The following is a 21,574-nucleotide window of genomic DNA, read 5'->3' as shown; positions in this document are numbered from 1 at the left end:
TTCAAGTCCTACCTTCCACAGCAAGAGAAAACAAGCTTGCTCCGTCTTCCATGTGATATCCATTGAGATATTTGAAGATGGCTCTCATATCTTCTCTCAGTCTTTGCTTTCCCAGGCTAAACATACCCAACTCCCTCAACTGTTCCTCTCAGGGCTTGGTTTCCAGACCCTTGTTCGCTTGGATTCCTCCTTCTGCACACACTTCAGCTTGTCAATGTCCTTCTTATATTGTGACACCTAAAACTGGACACAACAATGGGCACAGGACAACACCAATGGTGTCCCACATCACAGGATGTCCCACAGGATGATGAAGAACCCTCCGTGAGCACTTTTTTAAGCCTCTCTTGCAAGTCTGGGCTCATTCTGAGCTTTAGCCCCCTCACATTCACCCCACAACCGTTGGCTACTTGTGTATACTCTTTTTATATTTCTCCTTTCTTTCATTTCTTATATTTCTTAAATCTCAAATTATCTGTAAGATTCTTATGCAGCCACAGCGGTTTCCTTTGATGCCTCCCACTTTTCTTTCTCGTTGGAATTGTCTGCATCTGTGCCTGCAATATTTCATCTTTAAGAAGCTCCAATCCATCTTAGACTCCTCTTTTAGTATTTTCGACCATGCGACCTGATCCAGTAGTTCCTTCAGCTTTTTGATGTTGGCCTTCTTAAAGCCCAGAAGGCATGTTTGACTACACTCAGCCTTCCCTTGCCTTTGTATCATGAAACCCAAGAGGACATAATCATTTCCTCCCAAGGTTCCCAGTACTTCCACTTTTTCCATTAGTTCCTCCAGTTGGCATTCTTTTGTTATGAAAAGTAGCAGAGACACACAACAATGTATTCTAATGCAAGGCAACAGCTGCACTTCCCACTTTGATATATTGAAATATGTTGCAATGTAACTTTTGCTTCTGGAAACCAAGATGCTTGGAGTAGGGATTAAATAGTTAAAAGCACCTCTTTGGAACAGACTGTTCAGCTCAATGTATTTATAGTGCTTGTACTATACATTAAACAAGATCAACAAAATAAGTAGACTGGGAATGAATTTCAACTACTGACTTGTTACCAAACATATTGAAGTCTAAGTGTGCATCCCACCCACTGTCCCACAAAAAAACCAGGTTGTTATCATTTGATCCACTCAATGCCACCTGGTTCTATCATCGGGTTCCATAAGCTGTGGTACCCAAACTCTTTGCTCAGAGTGGTCCCCAATGGTATAAATATAGTCCAACAGAACAAGCATTTGGTGGATTATTGTCAGATCTACGTGCACTCAGCACCTGCATTCCAAGGTCCTCCTATTGGTGTTGAAAGCCCTATATGACTTAGGCAGCCTATATGAAAGACTGTCTCCATCCCTACTGACTTTGGGTGTCAAAATCTGCAGAAAGTACTCTCTTGGCAGTTCCACTAGCCTCAGGCATGTGAGGAATAGCAGCCCAGGAGAGGACTTTCCTTGCAGCAGCCCCTATGTTGTGGAATTCCCTGCCCATAGAGTATCTGTCACCTTCATTGTATAGTCCCTGCCATATGTTTTACCCTGGCCTTTGACAGTTAACATATTTTATTTTGTGGGTACGCAGCTCTTTTGTTGATTTTCTGTTCTGTTCCATTCTGGATGGTTTTACTTGATTTGTATGTGTAAAGGTTTTATCTGCTTTTATAATTTTATACTGTACTGTTGTAAACCTCCCGGGGACTTTATGGTGAAGGGCAGACGAGAAACCTCATAAACAAACAAACAAACAAAGAGTACAATTGCTTAAACACATACCCCAGGCTAGCTCACCCTTCGAAAGCTTCAGACTGCACTGGAATCCTAAATGTTTCTGAGAATACATCAGGTAGAAGCAAAACTGGAGAGAAGGGGCAACTACAGACTATCTCCAGCTGGGTGGCTAAACAGTGGCCAGTTCCTGTCATCGTTGACTAACTGGGACTAATGGGAGCTGCCATGCAGCAGCAACTGGAGAGTTAAGGTTAGCTACACCTGGTCTAACCCATCTTAAATAGGAGAAAGTGTATGTAGCCCTACTTTGTAGGTTCTTATGAACCCCTGAGAACCCAGAGGTTTTTCCTTTTTGCTAACCAAACACTTGTGAATCTGCCACTTCCATAATCTATAATAATAATAATTTTATTATTTATACCCTGCCCATCTGGCTGGGTTTTAAAATTTGCCTTTCAGAAGGTCCAATGTAATGATCACCCCCCCCCCCGAATACAATCCACTTTCTAGAAAAACTAATGATCAAATTAATGGCTATGGGTAATATCTGGTATCCATGGTCACTAATAGCCATCGGAAGCTCTCTGGAAGCAGTGTCGTCAATGACAGTTTTCTTGGCTTTTTGTACTGAGACAGCTCATTAGAGAAGTATAAGTGTCTGACCATTAGAGAGGGCAGAGAAGTTAGACTCGGTTCACATTTGAAGGCTGATCTATTTCATTTGCACTTTCAGAAACAACATGCAACAACATGCAAACTGAAACACACCCATCCTTTGAAATTTGCATTTCTCTGAATTTTGCAATGCCAAGCAGTGTGTACAAAAATACACAAACATGGATAAAGTGTGTTGATGAAAATAACATACATCACAGTGTGTATGTTATAACATACATCACAGTACTATGGTTACACTACATTATATTAATATATTATACTGGGGAAAATGGATTTGCAAAAATGTATCTGTTAGTGAAGACTATGCACCAAAGTATGTGTGTTAGGAGACATTTAGAGTAAAATGCTGATTTTAGTGGAGAACTGAACTTGGAACTGAAAAAGGGGTACTAAGCAAAACCAGAATTGAAAGATTTGACCATTCCTACTAACCATTGATCTTGAATATAAGAGTAGACTAAAAGGGTGATAACCTAGTTAGGACTGGTGCCTGCAGGATGGTACTCAAAGGATAGCAGTCCCATGTGACTCTTTTCATTGCTTCTTCTAATTTTCTTAATCTTTCATCAGTCACGAGAGTTAAAAGCCCATGACAGTGGACTGACCTCCTTTTGCTTCAATACAAAGAATAGGCACAGCTGCTGTTTAGCACCTCCCCAGGTAACCTAAGACTGGACCCCAAGCAGAGCTGGCAACGAAGAATTAAATAACCAAGGGGGGGGGACTTTACAGACCCTTCAGGCAGACATTCTCACATGACACATCTCCTGGCTTTTCCACGCATGAGCTTTGACATCTTGACAGCTTTAATAGGTACCCAAGAGGCAGAACAAGAGTATAGAAGGGGGGGAGGGAAGAGGAGGAGAGAGAGAAATCTCTTCTCCCTTCTCTTTATTCAAATGCTGAGGGTTAAAAAGAAGAGTCAAGTGGCAGCTGGAGGACCCGTAAAGAAGAAGAAAAACCACATGTTGTTCAAAAACAAGATTTTGAAATAAGACTTTTGCCTGCAGCAAAAAGCTGAAAAGGTTAGATAACCAGAACCACAATGGCAGCCTTAACAGAGTGCAGGATGGAGGCTTAGACTCACTGATCCAAACCAGTTATATATCAAAACCACAATTACCTTTATAATGTATTAATTCTGGATTTTTATTCTTTTCTTTTAAGGACATCCCATCCCCGATTTTCATTTTCAGCCCCATTGATCCCCCAAAGTGACCAAATATTGAGCTAACTTCTAGAGATGGAACAGCTGTTTTTTCTCAATATGGGAAGCTGGAAGGCTGATTTTGCAATGACCCACTGCTGTTCATATGCAAAGCACATTTCATCCCTCTCACACACCAGGTCTTTCCAGTGGAATCATATATTTAGGAGTCGGTCATCAGAAGTACAGTGATCCTGTAAAGTGTAGCCAACACAGTGGCGCCCAGATGTTGGACTCCCAACTCTCATCAGCCCCAGCCAGTATGGCCAATCATCTGATATGATGGGGACTCTAGGAAGACGCCACATTGGCTGCGCTGCTAGGAAGATGTGATGGTGTTTCAAGGTTGGGCTTCAACGAGACCCATAACTATGTTCAAAAATGTGGAGAACTGGGAGGAGGTTTGTAACCTCTTTGCTCCCCCAGCATCTCCTATGACTGTTACCAGGGCCGGGGCTGTGAGAGTCATCAGCAGGAGCCACTCAGTCAGGAAGACTGGCCTGTCTGTGAATAACATCTAGCTGCTTCAGCAGTCAGCTCTAGACCAGGAGATTTGGCTACAAAATGGCGTTTGCTGGAACACTGGAGAACTCTATCCCTTTGCCCCGCTGCAGGCTCTATTGTATCACTGTCTATGTTACTGTTTTCCACATATATTCTAAGCCGCCTCCAGAATCCTGCCTAGTGTGGGGGGTGTAAATGCTTCTAAATAAATGAATACTTATGGAGATTTAGGGATGGGTGGGTGCCTTATCCAATCTCTAGTCTCAGCTGCACCGTATATTTAAAGCAGCCTAGTGCCACTGTAAGCTGTTATGGTTCCCCCAAAGAATTTTGGGAACTGCATTCTTTTAAGTGTGCTGTGAGTTGTGAGGAGACCCATGATCCCCTCACAGAGACTCCTGTCTGATATCTGGAGAGCTGCTGCCTGTAGACAATACTGAGTCAGATGGGTCAACAGCTTGATTCAGTATGGGAGTGTCTTACCCCTCAGTTGCCTGACATAGCTGCCTTCTGTGGAATGGTATGGGAGAGACATTTCAGCACATGCAAGAATTGTGTGAGGTCGGCACCCCTGTGAAGGGGTCCACACAACGTCCTTACATGTGCAGTCTAAATGCAACAGAAATACATTCTTTCCTGGAAAGGTAAATACATCTTTGGTTATCTTCATCATAATTGTGGTAATTAATCATACCTATTAATAAAAACACATTTGAACATTGTGATTAACTATAAATTTCAACAGGAGCGTGCCACTACAAATCGAACAAGGTCCTTCTGGATATGTTGGGTTTCAAATGTCACGTCAAAGGTTCTCAATCACTGCACAGCACACCCACCAAATGCCAGCTTTACGCATCTTGCTGCCAACCCAAATGAGCTGGCAGAGGTGGCGCGGTCCAATTCATGGACTGCGGTGTTGTCTCACCCCCTTGCCCATCCCAGTCCACTATCATCACCATGGATACTAGGAATCTGCAGGTGCACACACACACAAATAGAGAAAGTTTGCAGCTCTTATTGAAATGTTTTGCTTCCCTCAAAATTCTTCCAATGTTTTGGCTGAGCAAGAATCTTTAGGTGAAACTTGCCTGTGGCCTAAGGATGACAGACCCAATCAGACCCATGACACATTTCAGGTCTTAGCAAAACATCTGTTAAAAACTGCTAAAGCAGCACCCTCCACACCGGTGCCAAATTTTTGCTTTAGTAAAATTTGCTGGCAACTATATGTCTAGAAATGGCTTGCAATCAGGTACAGTCAGCTGGTCAGCTGTGGCAGCAAAGGTATGCTCAATGTATCTGTTCCTGTCCCTCACAATTTCTCATCTCTTCATATAGTTTCTGGGGCAAGCTGCTTTCTCGATCTAGCCATAGGGCAACCAAACAGATATAAGCAGTACTTCAATCACTGGCTGTGAATAATAGCAAAAACGAGTGCACAGAATTTTGGTGCTCTCCCACAGAAAGGCAAAGAATTAAACTTGCAAAGAATCTTTGCTTTTCCATAGCCAAGATGAGAGATGGGAGAAGAATTCAATTCAGTTCCGGTTTCAAGGGGAATTTATGAAATTTACACGTCATACAAACCGAAATGCAACTGTTCTTCAAAATCTGCACTTACACAGTTCTATAACCAAACAATGTGTATATTAAGGGAAAGTGTGCATAAGAATGACAGTATTAGTGAACATAACATGGAAAAGTGCATTCAATTAAGGGAAATTGCTTGCAGAAATGTGTACAGTAGTCGAGACTGCATACAAATATGCATTTTTTCCAGGAGAAATTTGCACTAAAATGCTGAAGAATTTTCATGAGCATTTTTTAAAAATAACTCAAATTGCTGCAGAAAAATGGAGAACTGAATTTAAGATGGGGAAAATGAGAAACAGAGAAAACCGAAATTGACTGATCCTGCCACCCCTAGCCAAGTTTTGGATTATTTCCTCTTGCAGTTTTTAGGTTGGGAACACTGGGAAATGAGCAGCCTAAAGCTTCCTTCCTATTCCTGTTGAGCGCAAAAAGTGATGTGACTATACCAATCCCACTTAAAGGGGCAGAGTCTCCCACAATCAAAACCACTTAGGCTCACATGGAAAAGCATAGAGATTAGAAACGAGGTTACTCACCATGGAAGAGTCACCGCCTCCGTTTGCAAGCGTAGCTCCCTCAGCACAGGTGGGTAGGTGGGTAGAAAGTTGACTAGCCCTGCCCCCATCTATGACATCACACTCTACCTCATAAAAGGTAGTGAAAGTGCTTTGAACTCCAGTCTGATTTCCGAGAGATACAGAAAAGAGAGAGTGAGAGAGAGAGCAAGAGAAATATTGTGCCCTATTGCAGAGTAGGGGGGTGAGGGGGAGAAGTGGGGCTGGGGCTGGGGATGTGAGAGGGAGAGGGGGATGTATGCTGAAAGAGCTAGGCTCGACAAAGTAGCCAAGGACTCTTCGGCGACAAGGAACCCTGATTTGTTATCCCTCTCACTTGCTCCCTCAGCACAGGTAAAGCCAAACAACGGTATAGGTTTGCAGACAGGGCGAAATCTAGGGCCTTGCCTAAAACCGATTGGGGATGAACCGGCTGCTGAGTTAAAGGCTGGTTCTGTGTGGCTGGCCAAGAGAACATCCCAGAACAGCAGAAGTCAACTGTTCAGGGCACAGGAGATGGTGTCCCTCTGGCACATACTGTAGCAGGATTCCCCAACATCCTGGGTGCCTAAATGTCATTGGACTACAAATCCCATTGACCCCAACCACCTGTAAATGATGGCAGTTGTAGTCCAACAGCATCAGGGGGAGCAAGGTTGAAGAATGCTGCACTTTATGCAATCCCTTCATGCCTTGGGTTTGGTCTGTTTAACAAAGAGAAAGTTAAACCAGCATAAGATTGAAGAGGCAGGCAGGAGCCAGGTTTTCCTACTATTTAGGAATGCGATATGTGAACGGTTTCTAGACCACTTGTGGCATAATGATCTCAAGGTTGCTAACCTTGTACTAAAAAGGTGGTGTTGTTGTTTTTTAAAAAGTATTTTATTGGCATGGTTTCTATCCTGAACTTAAATAAGGAATGGACTGGTTTTCCTGAGCCTTATATGTCTGTGTATCAGAGCAGAATACCGTATTTTTTGCTCTATAAGACTCACTTTTTCCCTCCTAAAAAGTAAGGGGAAATGTGTGTGCGTCTTATGGAGCGAATGCAGGCTGCGCAGCTATCCCAGAAGCCAGAATAGCAAGAGGGATTGCTGCTTTCACTGCGAAGCAATCCCTCTTGTTGTTCTGGCTTCTGAGATTCAGAATATTTTTTTTCTTGTTTTCCTCCTCCAAAAACTATGTGCGTCTTGTGGTCTGGTGCATCTTATAGAGTGAAAAATACGGTACATTCTGTAGGTGAGGGATAAGGGGCATGAAGTGGCCGTCTCTAATACCTGGGAAGGTAAGAAGAGACCTGCAGGATCAGGCCAAAGGAGCCATATCTTCCATTGCAGAACTATAACTGCAAGTGACAGAAGATTTTTATTCTCTGTGCTATCTACAACCTCCCCTGTCATAGTTGCCGGGCGTTTTTCTAAAACTGAGGTGTGAATGCTGATAGTCTGTGCTGAGGGAGTAAGTGAATGGTAGACACTGAATTTACAAAGCACACTTGAAATGTCCAGGAGGTGTCAGCAAAATGATACAAAGGTGATCACTCTTTTCAGTCTAGCAGTTAGGCCCAGTGACACCTTACTAAAAGGAAAACGCATCTCCCCCAAGAAATATGCAGTTCCTGACAGACAGAAGGGAGATTTGAAAACATTTTGTTTTTGACGGCCTTCAAGAGAAACTAGAACACATGCGTGAAGCGAGTTTCTCCATCTATGCTATGAGTAGCATCCAAGCGCAGTGTCTAAATAACTGTGACATCACCAGGGTAGGGAGGGGTTTGGGCCGACAGTCGCAAGACTCTGTTTCGCAACTAATGTGGATGAAACAGGAAGCTGTGGTTGGTTAAAATAAATAAATAACAGCTTCCAAAGTCCTCCTCCTGACTGCACAGAAGGAGGCGATGGGGGTGCATGCAGGCTTAAGGTTTGCTTCAGCAAGTACACATCACAATAAAACACCGTTTATCGTGACAGCAGAACATGGTCAGCACCGAGTTTCATTTCAAAAAATAAAAATAGCCAATTCTGCTAAATTCCTGGAGCCCTACAGCCTCCTATTATGTCAGCTTATTTATTTATTTATTTATTTATGCATGCTATCCATGGTATTTAATTTGGCAATATCACTTGAATCCTGGTCCCTACCACATTTCTATGCTTTCTTTGACTTGCTCAGCACAGCACCAGTGATCAAATCTCCACTAAGGCAGGGGCAGCCAACATGGTGCCTTTCAGATATTGCTGCACTGCAGGTCCCATCATCCCTGAGCACTGGCCATGCTTGACTGGGACAGATGGGAGCTAAGCAAAACGCAGAGGGCACCACACTCGCTGCCCCTGCACTTAAGAGATCAGGCACTGGGTTAGGAATGAATGGTGTTTAAAACTATAATGGTATCACTGATTTGCCTGCTGTGCTGGTGAATGCTTTGTTTCAGTTGCAATGCCATGTATTTCATTACGTTTAATTTGTATCATGGGTAGGACAATCCCACTGTAGAGGGGAAGGGACTTCCGTGGCAGCTACTGCCACTTCCAAAGCCCTGCCAGCAAACTGCCTGCCCCAGGGTGGGATGTGGGAGTGGCTTTTCCTGGTCTTTTCCTTCACAGTTTTCTCCCCTCACTGTCAATGGGAGGGGATTGATGATGTCAGTTGAATGGCAGTTGATGACTCCTTAGGGAACTAGTTGGGGAAATGAGGGGCTAAGGGTTTTCTGGTTCCTTGGTTATCACCACAATGCCTTGCTTCCCCCTACAATGATGGTTGGACATCTGCGACATAAGAGAAGCTATGGTGGATCTGGCCAAGGGCCCATCTACCCCAGTGCCATGTTCTCGCAGTGGCCAATCAGATGACCCTGCAAACAGGGTCTGAGTGCAAGAACGTTCTTCCTATTTGTGGTTACCAGCAACAGGTATTATTCAAAGGCATAACGCCTCCGACAGTGGAGGAGGAACATAACCATTGTGGGAAACAGGCACTGATAGCCTTTACCTCCAAGATATGTATTAGGGGGCTTTTGGCAATGTAAATGCATTTCTGCTGGCAATTCTCCCTCTTCTTCAATGGTGCAGCATTTCTGCTGCATCTAACAGCCCCTTAGCTTGACCTTGGCTGGCATTGTGAACTGGTCTGGGATGTATTTCATGAAGGGCAGTATTATTATTATTATTATTATTATTATTATTATTATTATTATTATTATTATTATCTTAACTAAATAAACAAGCATTCAATCTTGGGGCTTGCAACCTGTACCTATCCAGGGAAGGCCAATAAGTGAATGTAGAATTTTCAGAAAATTAGCCAACCTCCGAGAGTAACTGTTGGATTGATTTTTCTTTTTAATGCATCCTGTTAATACATCCCTATTTATATTTTCCCAGTAGTTTAATTATTTTGTTATCTTCATCCAAACTAAATTTGGTATTCTTATTGCCTAGGGCTGTGTTGTTGTTGTTTTTTAAAAAACCTATTTGACTTAGCTTACATAGTAATAGATCTTCAAATACCAAAACACAGAAATATAATGGGCTGCATAGATCTTATATGCATTGCAAAAGTACCTGGACTGGAGCCTTGACCAGGCATTAATCCCTGCAGATTCTGCAGGATTACTGAAACAGTCATATTGAGTCTTGGAAGGGAACTGAGGCTGCAAAGACTCAGTGCCAAACGAAGGATAGGCCATATATTCAGATTTGTGCAATTGATTATTAATCAGTAAAAGGTGTTTACAAACTGTATCTAATATTAAGGGGAGAATGGAGGCACAGGGAGGGGAGAGGTTGAACTTTGGCATTTGGATAATTAATCTAAATTGCCTAGTCCTAAAAGGTAGGGAGGGGGAGGGGGAAAGTCACTGTATACTATGGGGTATAGTGATGCCATCTTAAATTAAAAAGGGTCAAATGCTAGTTTTGCTCTTACTGAAACAATTTGGTCTTCCTCCGACTTCAGTGGTGTGATTTCCATTCTTGGAACATTCATGTTCAGCATTGTACTTTGCACTGAACATCAAGGCACCTGAGAACCAAGACCTTTGTGGTCTAATGTCTCAGCGTACTGAATAGGCCATTAAAACATAGGCCGCTGCAGGAGCAGACAATGTGGCAACTTCCAGATATTGTTGGTCTGCAGTTCACATCATCTCAAACTACCGAACAGCCTGGTTCTGGCAATGGGAGCTGGACTCCCGCCACCCCTGAAGGGCACCAGATTGGCTAGAGCAGGCATAGGCAAACTCTGGCCCTCCAGAAGTTTGGGACTACAATTCCCATCATCCCTAGCTAACAGGACCAGTGGTCAGGGATGATGGGAATTGTATCTCAAACATCTGAAGGGCCGGAGTTTGCCTATGCCTGGGCTAGAGGGATATCTAGCAGAAACTATACTAAAAGCCTTTACTTAGTCTTTACTTAGGAAGTTTCCTAGAATTTGGTCAGACAAATTCTGCAGCTGCACACTAATTTTAAAAATTCCCTCTTAGGAGCATCTCCTTAGCTCTAAGTGAGCACTAACTAGTGTCCCAAGCTTAGGCTAAAATTAGATGTGGGACGCGTTGGGCATGCACAAAACATTTATACTAGAGTTGTACTAATTTAATGCTCACCTTGCATTATGAGTTGGTGAGATTCATATTTCTGAGCTGGGAAATAGCAATTTTGGTGGCACCACTAATTTGGCCCACCCCTCCCCTCACCAAAAATAGAATTTTTATCAAGCCCTTGCCTCTGCTTCTACCTCTGCTTTGCTCACTTCTTTCCTTTGATGGCTGGCATTCTATTGATGTTAAAGACAATTTGACTAACTCTGGCAACAGGATCCTTCTTAGATTATAATGAATAAGAGTTTGATACAGTACTGTAAACTGATTGGAGACGATCTGAAGATGCTTCAGTACCGGTTAGTACTGATAAGGCTAGAGTTGACAATCTGCCTTGGGTTCCTCAATACTGGAAACATGATTTGTTGAGACACAAGATAGATTTTAAACATCGTAGGAAGGCTAGAGGGTAGGATTTAATGAAGAGAGAGAAAGAGAAAGGGAATGTTTGGCTGCCTGACAAGTCAAATGTGAAACAAAATAACTAGAATATTTGGAAGACATCATAAATTTCGAAAGATAGGGAACAGCGCACAGGGTTATATCAATGAGTAATCAAATTTACAAGCGACAGGAAAGTTTTATCAGATAGTAAGTAGACATAGGATGGAAACAGATACATCCCTCTGTGTGCACGCAATTTAAATGGAAAACTATTAAGGGAAACGGATGAAGAGATGCACTTCATAGGAAGGCTGTAGCAATCTTAGATCCATGTGTATTTTGGTGCATTGAATCTAAATGAGTAACAGGTAATCAATTTGTTCTGTGCTGATTGCACACAAAATAACTTTTTAACATAACATAAGAATGGGCAGGTTTTGGAGGGATGGAAGTAGACAGGCCAGTGAATAAGGACTCACAGAATGTAAGGCATATAGAATTTATGACAATTCTTCAAAGAACGTAAGAAATAGGCAGATACCATTGACTTGAAAAGAGTAACTATTGTACAGTTGCATTTAAGCAAAGGAAAAAGATGGTGTGTCCCACTTAAGGAAAGTGAATAAGCATCATAACCTACGGAAGACAAGTGACAAAATTCAGGACACAGATGGTTTCCTTTCCACTGAAAAGGGTTTCTTTTCCCCTTTCTCTATCCAGAAGATTAGGCTTTGTTGTTCCTCTTTTTCATAATGCAAAGATCTGGGCTGGGAATTCGCACCATACCTCTGGATTTTGGTGGGCTCTGAGCAGGTAGCTTAAATACACCACTGTCTCCCATCACTTCCAATGACAGATCAGCATATTTGCATAGCATACAGGGTGGTAATAATTAGTTCCTCTTTTAACAACATTCAACATCATCTCATGTGCAGCAGTAGTATCCCCCAGGTCCTTCTGTGCTCATTTCAGCAAGATTACTTTCACATCTGCCATAAACTGATAACACAAGACACCACCTAAACTGCAGAGGCCTTTTTATCCAAGGGCTTAAGCGACCAACGTGGATAGTTAGTGCTCATTTCCCATATGTCGTTTGTTCCATGGCAATTTCTGCAAAACGCAACAATGCTTTGGGGATGTTTCCAATCACAGGAATTGCTACAGAATGGATCATTCTGCCAGTTTGCTCAGTATGTTTCTCCTCATTAGGGATGGGGAGATTTTGGATTCGGTTTGCATTTAAGGGGGAGTCCATCAAATCCACACTTTCTGAAACAACATGGGAACAGAAACACAGCCATCCTTTGAAATCTGAACTTCTCTGAATTTTGCAGTGCAGTTCTCCAACCAGTGTTTATAAAAATGCATTACATTAGGGGAAAGCTGCATAAAAAGAAATGCACTGGTAAAAATAACAACAAAATATATGAATTATGCTAGGATAAACTGCTTCCAAATAGTGTACATCAGTTATACATAAATTGGCTTACTGGGAGAAATTCACATGAAAATGCTGATGAATATTCAGGATGATTTGAGGGAAAAAATGCTGCAGAAATGTGGAGAACTGAATCTAAGATTTGAAAAATGAGAAAATGAACAACTCAAATTGACAGCTCCTTCCATCCCTACCTACTCCTCATGATCCTGAACACGGAGATGGAACTACGTGAAGAAACAACCCCCCGTCTGACTGATGAAATGTGCCTGAACTGACTTGAAAAGTGCATGTTGGTGTGATGTGACCCCCTTCTCTACCCTCTTCATTGCCTTTTCTCTTCACCTTTGTGGATTGCCTAATATTAAAGAATTAGTGCAATGTAGCTCTCACTCGGTAGACCACAGGCCCAATGAACTAAGGATCCTGTAGTTCATCTTGAAAAGGATCAAGTCTGCAACACTTGCAAAAGGCTCAAAAGATGCTCATACTGAGCATCTGGTCCAACCACTATTGTCCTTCTCCAGCCTTGAAGATAAGCAAAGTGGAAGCCCACTTTCAAGGAGCCATGTTGACATGTGCTAGAGAGGGTTTGCCAGTGGAAGATGGTCCACTAAGGCCCAACTAACCTCCGCCTTGATTCTCAGCTGCTTGCCTTCTTACCTACAACCCATCTAAGAAGGGAGTCTTGGCTGCCAGCTTCCTCCTCCTTAGTCTCAGTGTTGCTTCTGTCAAATATAGCAGGGAGGAGGATAAATACTGATATATTGTTTTTACAAGAGAAACCATAATGTTCTCCAAGGCATATTTTCTTCAACAATACTCTTGCTGATCCAGTCCAGCCCCTAAGATTTCAATAAAACCAAATTCTTTTCTTCCACACCTATATTTTATATATTATTCCACAAATTCAGCAATTTTTGTAGGTCCTTAATTCTTATGGGTATTTATTTGTTTAATACCGTTTAATGATCTGTATTATGTTTATATTCCAGTTTGTACACCACTCAGATAGTTTCTGAGTGTAGAAGTGGTTTATAAATCCTGAAATAAATACATAAACAAACAAACAATAAATAAAAGAAGGCTGAGCTTGTTGACAATCTGATTTATAATGCTGTGATGCTCTTGTCAGTTCATCATTTTTAGCTCAATCGTGACTCTAGGTGAGTACAACTGGGTCACCACTCCCATTTATTTAGATTTTAATAAATCACACTATATACAGTATGATCACATATTACACAGAGGTCGGTTCCAAGGGTTCCGCATATACGCAAAAGCATGTGTACTCAAACCCCTGGAACCATCCTCCCACAAGCATCCCAGGGTTTCTGCAGCTGGCACAGGGAGGTTGCCTTGTTCCCAAGCAGGGCAGAGCTTAAAAGCTCTTCTGTGCTGGAGGGAAAATAGTTTTTAAGTTCTCTGCCTTACTTGCAGTTAACATGCAGGATTTCAACCAGGAGCCTTCAATTGTGGGTGGTAGAAATCATGCAAGATATGTTCGTGCTCTGTATACAATCTATAGCAGTTCCTAATGCAATTGTACAAAGGTCTAAAGGGGCTTTCAAAGGATGTGTGATTCAATGTGTTTAGAAAATGGCACCATAACCAGAAACCCTGTTTAGTCAGAGTTCCTGTTTACTATCCAACATGCATTCAGTTGAACATTTTTTATTTTGAGAGTGGTGCACAAATTTCATAAAAAATCTGAATTTCTGGAATGTCATGGACAGAGGTCGGCAACCTAAAGCCCATGGGCCAAAAGCAGCCCATGGGGGTCATTTAACTGTCCCATGAGCTGCTCCCAAATGTAGCCCCCTGTTTGCCGAGTCCCTGCGCCCTGCGCTAAACCGGCACAGCGCTGTGAGGGGACTCGCTTCCGTGGCACCGGAAATCGCATCTGCACAGACGCAGGTGCCGGAAATTGGCACAATCCGGCCCACAGAGGGATGTCCGCTGGAGTGAACCAGCCCAGGCAAGGAAAACCTTGCCGACCTCTGGTCATGGATGTTGAGGTTGAGGTTTGCATGTGCACATCTGCCAGCATCCTTGTTTTATGCCTTCATGAGTTCAGATACCAGAACACAGTTATAGCCTAAAAGCGAAATAATTGTCTTGCTGGATTGTGAGCTTCCAGAGGCATCTGGCCAGACATTTTGAGACATCCCATGTCTCAAAATGTCTGGCCAGATGCCTCTGGAAGCTCACAATCCAGGTATCAATTTGACCTGGCCCTTTCCTTTGTCCCCATCATTTTGTAATCAGGCTTCCACTCCTCCTCCTCCTACTCACTGGAGCAAGGTCATCTTTTAGAGACCCAAACTGTTTCCCACAAGTATTTCATTAACAGCTTGTCATCGCAAACCGCCCAAAAAGTTTATTCCCCCTCCCATCGCAAATAAGGTTGCATGTTTGCTCAATTAATCAGAACTTACAAAACAGTGGTGGTTGACAGGCACTCTCTTAGAACAAGCAGAGGAGAAAATCTCTTTTAAAGTTGATGTCTGCTGCTGTGTCCGTGTGCATCATCGAAAAACAACAAAAGTTTACTCCCCCCCACCCCTTCAGAACTATTGCATTATTGCTATGAAAACAGACACAAATTTAGCTATCCAATCAATTAGGAAAAACTCACAAAATTAATATACTGAGATTTCCAACGTTGAGTGACATTATTAGCAATGCCAGACCCAAGTGCGTCCGCTCATCTGCAGCTCTTTCTCAAATGTTCATTTTGTTATAAAAATGAAAGCACCAAGGGGATGTTCGAGTGAACCATTTACATGAAGTCTGGGTGCATATGCCTGAATGCCTTTGTAATATTGAAGATGCTTACATTCCAGGATATGGGTACATATATAGTAAGCTATACATATTAGTCTAATGTGCAGTTTCTACCTTTGAATATGTGGAGCTTGGAGGCAAGGCATGATTCCAATAGCGCCTTTCCATGCATTTGTTTGTACCCAACCAAATGTATGAAAAGGGCTCCAATTGCGGGGGACGGGGGACGACTCCATTTAAGCTCTCATTTATTATTATAATGATTTCCCCAATAACAATATTAAGTCACGTTTCATTTCTATTATTTGTTGCTTAATGAAAATTCCTGGAGAGGTCATATTCCCATCTCACTCGTACTGGATCCTTAACGAAGATCCTAAAGGATAAAGAAAACACTAGGGGGGAAACTGACTTTGCACAAACCATGTTAATTATTTCTACAGTTCTCTGGCCTCAAGGGCACAGCAAACACCAAGCAACCCAGATCTCAGCATGATCACTATCTGACAACAATACATGCATATTCGTCTTCTTCTAGGTAACTTTTTCCAACCCGAGGCCGTAAGGGACTGGGTCACACATGTGAAAACATAAAATGGCTTTTTTCAACCATCATTTGGGAGGTGTCATGAGCACTGTACTGTATGCAGATTCCAGAGCAATTTTTTGTTTCCATGTTATGCAAATAAAATGCAGTTTATTTGCAATTGGCTATCCAAGAGAGAATGAAGAACAAGATGGAGGCAGGAAGCAGGAAGTGGGCAAGGAGACTACAGATGAAGTGAAGCTGGAATCCAGATCTCTGGATAGTCTTTTAGCATACAGTACCCAGCACTTTGAAGCATCTGCTAGAAAGGTATCGTGCTCATGTTTTTCAAACATAAATAGAGATAGGTACATAATGATACCTCCCACCTAAAAAAAAGGGACAAAAAAGCAGGCAAATCTTCCTGTACAAATTTCACAGTAGAAAGATCAAATGAAGTCAGTACCAGTGATCTCTGGGTTTGGCGTTTGGCTTCCAACACAAATTGTTAAATGGCAATGCCAAAGGCAAACTATTCACAAGGATAATGGTGCTAGCATTGCCAAGGATTATGGCTGAATGGTAGAGAGAGAGAAAGAGAAAATAAAATATATAAAGACAGTGGTGATGAAAGTTCAGAAGCAACAGATGCTAAAGACTACCAAACTGGGAATGGAGAAGTCAAGCAGTTTGGCTGCTTTGGTTTCACAGCATGTGATGGTATGCCAACAACAACGAACGCAAAGGCTACTATCTGAGCTGCGGCCCAACGCCAGCTTCCGCCGGAGATAACGAGAGCGAAGAAGACAGAAACGAAAAAAAGCACAACAGCCAAGCTGATGCACGTGCTGAGTTGGGAGCCTGGTAAGAGGCGGGTGGAAGTGATAATAATTAATGAGGATGGGAAGCAGATCCTGTTATGCCAGCGGGTAGAAAGGAGGAAGATCTAAGCCTGTTGCAATGAGAGAGATAGAAAGGAGGAAGGGAGGGGGGTGTTCCCACAGCTGTTAAGAACATCAAGACTTTAAAAAAATTACAACACGCTGCATGTGTATCAAGAGACAGCGCCAATTTGGAGGAGAAGAAGAAAAGCAGGACATTTCCAGTAGCTCCTATTGAAGGAGTTTTCACCACAATTATTCTGGCAGGGGTGGGGGCACCCAGCAAAAATAAAGAAACAAAACAATAAAATCCTTACTCTGCCTTTGCAAACCCAAGACGTAGTGCTTACTAGCAAAATATATCTTGTTTCATACGTGTGAGTGCATACACACATTTGAACAGAGGGCTTCTACATTGCAGGGAGCTGGCTGAGAGTGTTCTGGGCACTCTGTGCAATAGCATTGCAAACATTTCAGGGGGCCTGCAGGGGCTAAATGTGATCCCCTCGTGATCCCAGTAGCTAATGAGTCCCTGTCTTCTTACAGCTCTGTAATGAATTCATCTTTGTTGACTAAGCTGGGGAGAGGATTTCTGTTATGGGGAAAGGCTGGCATTAATACACAAAAGCACTAAACAGCTGCGGTCCAGAATATCTAAAGGACCACCTAAGTTCTTATATCTCAGCTCGATCCCTGAGACCATCTGGAGGGCTGCTGCTAGTTTTCCCTGCATCACGGAGGCCTCGGGCATTTGGTATCATGGCTCCTATGCTGTGGGACACTCTTCCAGAAGTGATGGGGCAGACATTCTCACTTTTGACTTTTCAGGCATCTCTTGAAGACCTATTTATGTAGACAGGCCTATGCAAAGGTTGGGGGGTTTGATCAGCCAGTTATTTTCAGCAGTTTTTATTGTATATGTTGCTGCATGCTATCATGTGATATCGTATGCATTGGCAGTATATAAGTACTTTAAGAAATAAATTAAAGATATGAATCAAGCACATATTAGTGCTTTGTCCTAACATTACTAGGCCTGCCTATATGGCTGAATTGGTTAAACACTATTCTGGTCACATGGGAACGTTATTTTAGTTTATTTTATTTAAAGAAAAGGGGTTTCTACACACTTTTCAGGTCACCCAAAGGATTAAAAGTTTGTGGCTTTCCTTGGAGGGGAGAGGGTTTTTCTTGCCAAGAAACTCTTGTATGAAGCTACACAGGGGTCCCAAAAGAGTATCTTTTGTGAATGTTCTAAAGCTGGTTTTTAAATTTAAAAGCATATTTTGTATGGGTAGCTTTTATTTGCTCAGCCCAGTTATGCACTGGGGCCTGAGTGAGTGCAAACCTATGACCCACCCTCTCCCTACTTTAACAATATATTTGCCCTTGACACAGAGGAGGGAAATTACTATGGCTCACAAAAGGAAATGGATTTCCAAGGAGCCAATATAAAAAAGATCCAATTAATTATAATATTCATAGCTTGGCAAGGGCTTCCTAAATTACGTTTCTTCTGGAAAGGTGGCTGATTTTTAACAGGTGAAGTAGAAGGGAGGGGATCAAGCAGTTCTGCAAGGAACCATAGAGCAGGGGTTGGCAGCTGCCAGTCTTCAAGCTCCTTTGGCCTCCAGAACAGTGTACATCTCCATTGCTTATGCGCCTCGGTTGCTCACTCCTGCACACTGAGCACAGGTCAATGATGAGTAACTGTGGAGCATTAAATGACTCACAAGGCCTTTGCTGAAGTTCAGACTGGCGTGCATAGGGTTAAAGGCACCTGTGCTGCCCCCCCCCCATCTCAGATCTAAGGGTGCATAACAAGAACAGGACTCTCCCTCTCTTGGGCCACCTGCCTTTGCCAAATACAAAAAGGAGGGGGGTGTTATTGATAGCAGACAAAAGCTATAAAGTCTTGAATAACAATGGTTATCATTTGGGGACAACTAATTCCAGCACTGGGAGAGCTGAGAAGCAGAACTTGCTCCATCAGCTTTGCTGCAACAGGCCAGCTCCACCAACACCACCCTTCCCTCGGCTGTCATCTGGGGGCAGAAATTTCATCAGGCTGCCTCAGTGGGAGAGATGGGATGCAGGGTTCATTGCATATTCTGAGCTGAAGGGCCAGCTCCATCAGGTACTTCCTGCCTCTGAACTATGCCGGCTGGTCAATATAGGATCAATTATCTAGAAATTGGCATCTGAGTTTTATTTTCCTCTTCCTTCCTTTTTCCTTGTGTCTTTTCATTCATTGATTAGAATGTCAGCCTGTGGGCAGGGAGTGTCTAGCTTTGATTTCATGCAATCTGCTCCGGGAGCCTTTTTGGCTGAAGAGCAGGGTACAAATGCTCTAAATAAATCAAAAAACTAAATAAAAGGGTGATAACGTTTTTTAAAAAATAAAAAGAATAGCAAGAAACTTGCATATGATCAGCTGATGTATTTTGCTTCTTCAAAGCATGCCCCACCCCCAAACTGGGGAGGTGGCAGGGGAAGGGTTGGAAATTCACTTGCAAGCAGGTCATGCCAGTGACAAGATTCAGAAACCGGCTTACCCCCGAGACGATCAGTTCTCCTCCCAGGTTCTGAACTTCCGCCTTCACCTTGCTACAGATATTAAGCTGGTGACAGTACAGGGCGATGCGTTGCAGGTACGCTAAGAGATCTTGCTTACAGGCTGAATCAGGACACTGTAGATAAAGAAAAGAGATAAACAGCATGTATTTGTTACAGATAGGTAGCCGTGTTGGTCTGCCATAGTCAAAACAAAAAAAATTCCTTCCAGTAGCACCTTAAAGACCAACTAAGTTAGTTCTTGGTATGAGCTTTCGTGTGCATGCACACTGTGTATCTGAAGAAGTGTGCATGCACACGAAAGCTCATACCAAGAACTAACTTAGTTGGTCTTTAAGGTGCTACTGGAAGGAATTTTTTTTGTTTTGAGCATGTACAGTATTTGATTGGCTTTGGTTTATATGCCTAATATACAGGGAAGAACGGGCAGGTTTGCTAACACCGTATTAGAGGCATTTGTTCTGCTTAACCCCTTGGCTACATATTTAACAAGGGATGGTTCTCTCGCATAGCTCAAGACAGTGATTTAAAGTACAAAGGGACCCACAAGCAGCAGAGGGAAGGGAAGGAAACACCACCAGAACTGTTTGTCAGTTACCTGATGAGCTGTAAAGTAGAGTAATTTCTGTAGCCTTTTCCTGAGGATATGGCTCCATTTGCACTGAACGTAAGGTTTTACTGATGCATAATGCACTTTTTTTTTAATGGTGCAGTAAGGACTACGTTGAAAAGAGGTGCTTTCGGGCCTGCAAACCTTCCATAAGGACAGAAGCGAAGCCATTTTGTCACATCACAACCGGCAACGGGTCATTTTGCTCCAATGGCGGAATGCCGCCTGTGGCGCTGTTTGTGACATATCGTACAAATCAAAACCGGACTGGGCACAATGAAAGTTGGTCAAACCAAGCCAGTGCTGGGAAGGTTTTAAAATCAGTTCAAAAACCTGAGACAATTTATGTGGCAGCTCCACAAGGGACTAGCAATAGAAGATGCGGCAGCTGAAACAGTAAGAACAACATGCACTTATCTGGGTCCCAACAAATTTTCTATAAATTAGTGAAATGATACCTTTCTATGTCTCGCTTCCAATGGTGGGGTATGGGGAGGGGTTATGATCTGAATTGCAAGAGCAACCTAAGAACCTGTCCATGAAGAAGGTAAGTTTGGGACCTGAGCTGACAGCCATAGTGCACCACAGGACAAATGACACTTATCCAAGTGGGAATTAACCATTAAACAGGCTTAGAACAAACAAACAAAACAAAACAAAACAAAACACAAAACACTTTATTACAGGAGAGTAATATGCAGATGATTACAAGAACTGAAATACTGATTAAACACCCAAAATTCAAACTGGACTGGCAGATCTGTGGTTAAAGTAGAGAGGCAAGAGGGACAACAGGATATTAGCACCCATGTGGAGAATGGAGTTCTTGTTATATTTATTTATTCCCCACCTTCTCCCTTGGCAGGGACTCAAGGCACCTTACAGGTAAAATAGGAACAGCTAAAAATATGGGGTCATTAAAAACAGGGACATAGGAAGGAGGGTTGGGGGCAGACCGCCCTGCGTGCCCTCACGGGGGTGGGGTGACATTTGGCGTGCCATGTGCCTGTGACTCCCAAGCCTACCCCGAGCCGCTGGGGTAAGGGGGGGGGACCTGTGCTGCTTTGAAGGCATTCCCCGCTTTCCTCCTTCATTTTGACAGCTTGGGGGAGGCTAGGGAGTCACAGGCAGGCGGCTCGCTCAGCGCCCGTGAGCAGCTCGCTCCATCCTTGGCTACAAAGCGTGCATACCGCTCTGGGCACCCAAGCGGCTATCCCGCGCCTGGGAGGGCACTCTCTGCGCCATGCCCTCCTTGGGAGCGCACCTGCCCTGGGCAGTGCAGGCATATGCTCCACTGCTGATTTAAAAACATTTTAAAAGTAATACAGTCATACCTCGGGATGAATATGCTTCAGGCTGAGCGTTTTCGGGTTGTGCTCTGTGGTGACCCAGAAGTAACAGAATGTGTTACTTCTGGGTTGCGCCGCTCACGCATGCGCAGATGCTCAAAATGACATCACACCCATGCACGAAAGTGGCGAAATGTGACCC

The 21,574-nt window shown here is 43.1% G+C and overlaps 1 protein-coding gene across 3 annotated transcripts in view; it reads right to left on the bottom strand.

Moving 5' to 3' along the window:
• CTNNA2 (catenin alpha 2) overlaps window positions 1-21,574 on the bottom strand; it is a 399,473-nt gene that overhangs the window by 11,741 nt on the left and 366,158 nt on the right. For 2 of the 3 annotated variants that reach the window (XM_081924921.1, XM_081924923.1), the window contains 2 exons: window positions 19,455-19,589; window positions 6,260-6,403 (listed from right to left, as the gene is read on the bottom strand). In XM_081924921.1, coding sequence (XP_081781047.1) covers window positions 6,260-6,403; window positions 19,455-19,589 — 279 coding nt within the window. The remainder of the gene's footprint in view (window positions 1-6,259; window positions 6,404-19,454; window positions 19,590-21,574) is intronic. The other variant, XM_081924922.1, reaches the window with a different exon arrangement.

The sequence above is a fragment of the Podarcis melisellensis genome, assembly GCF_964234715.1.
Source record: "Podarcis melisellensis genome assembly, chromosome: 9".
Classification (NCBI taxonomy): Eukaryota; Metazoa; Chordata; class Lepidosauria; order Squamata; family Lacertidae; genus Podarcis; species Podarcis melisellensis.
The sequence above is the reverse complement of the archived record's forward strand: the minus strand, read 5'-3'. Positions and strand labels throughout refer to the sequence as shown.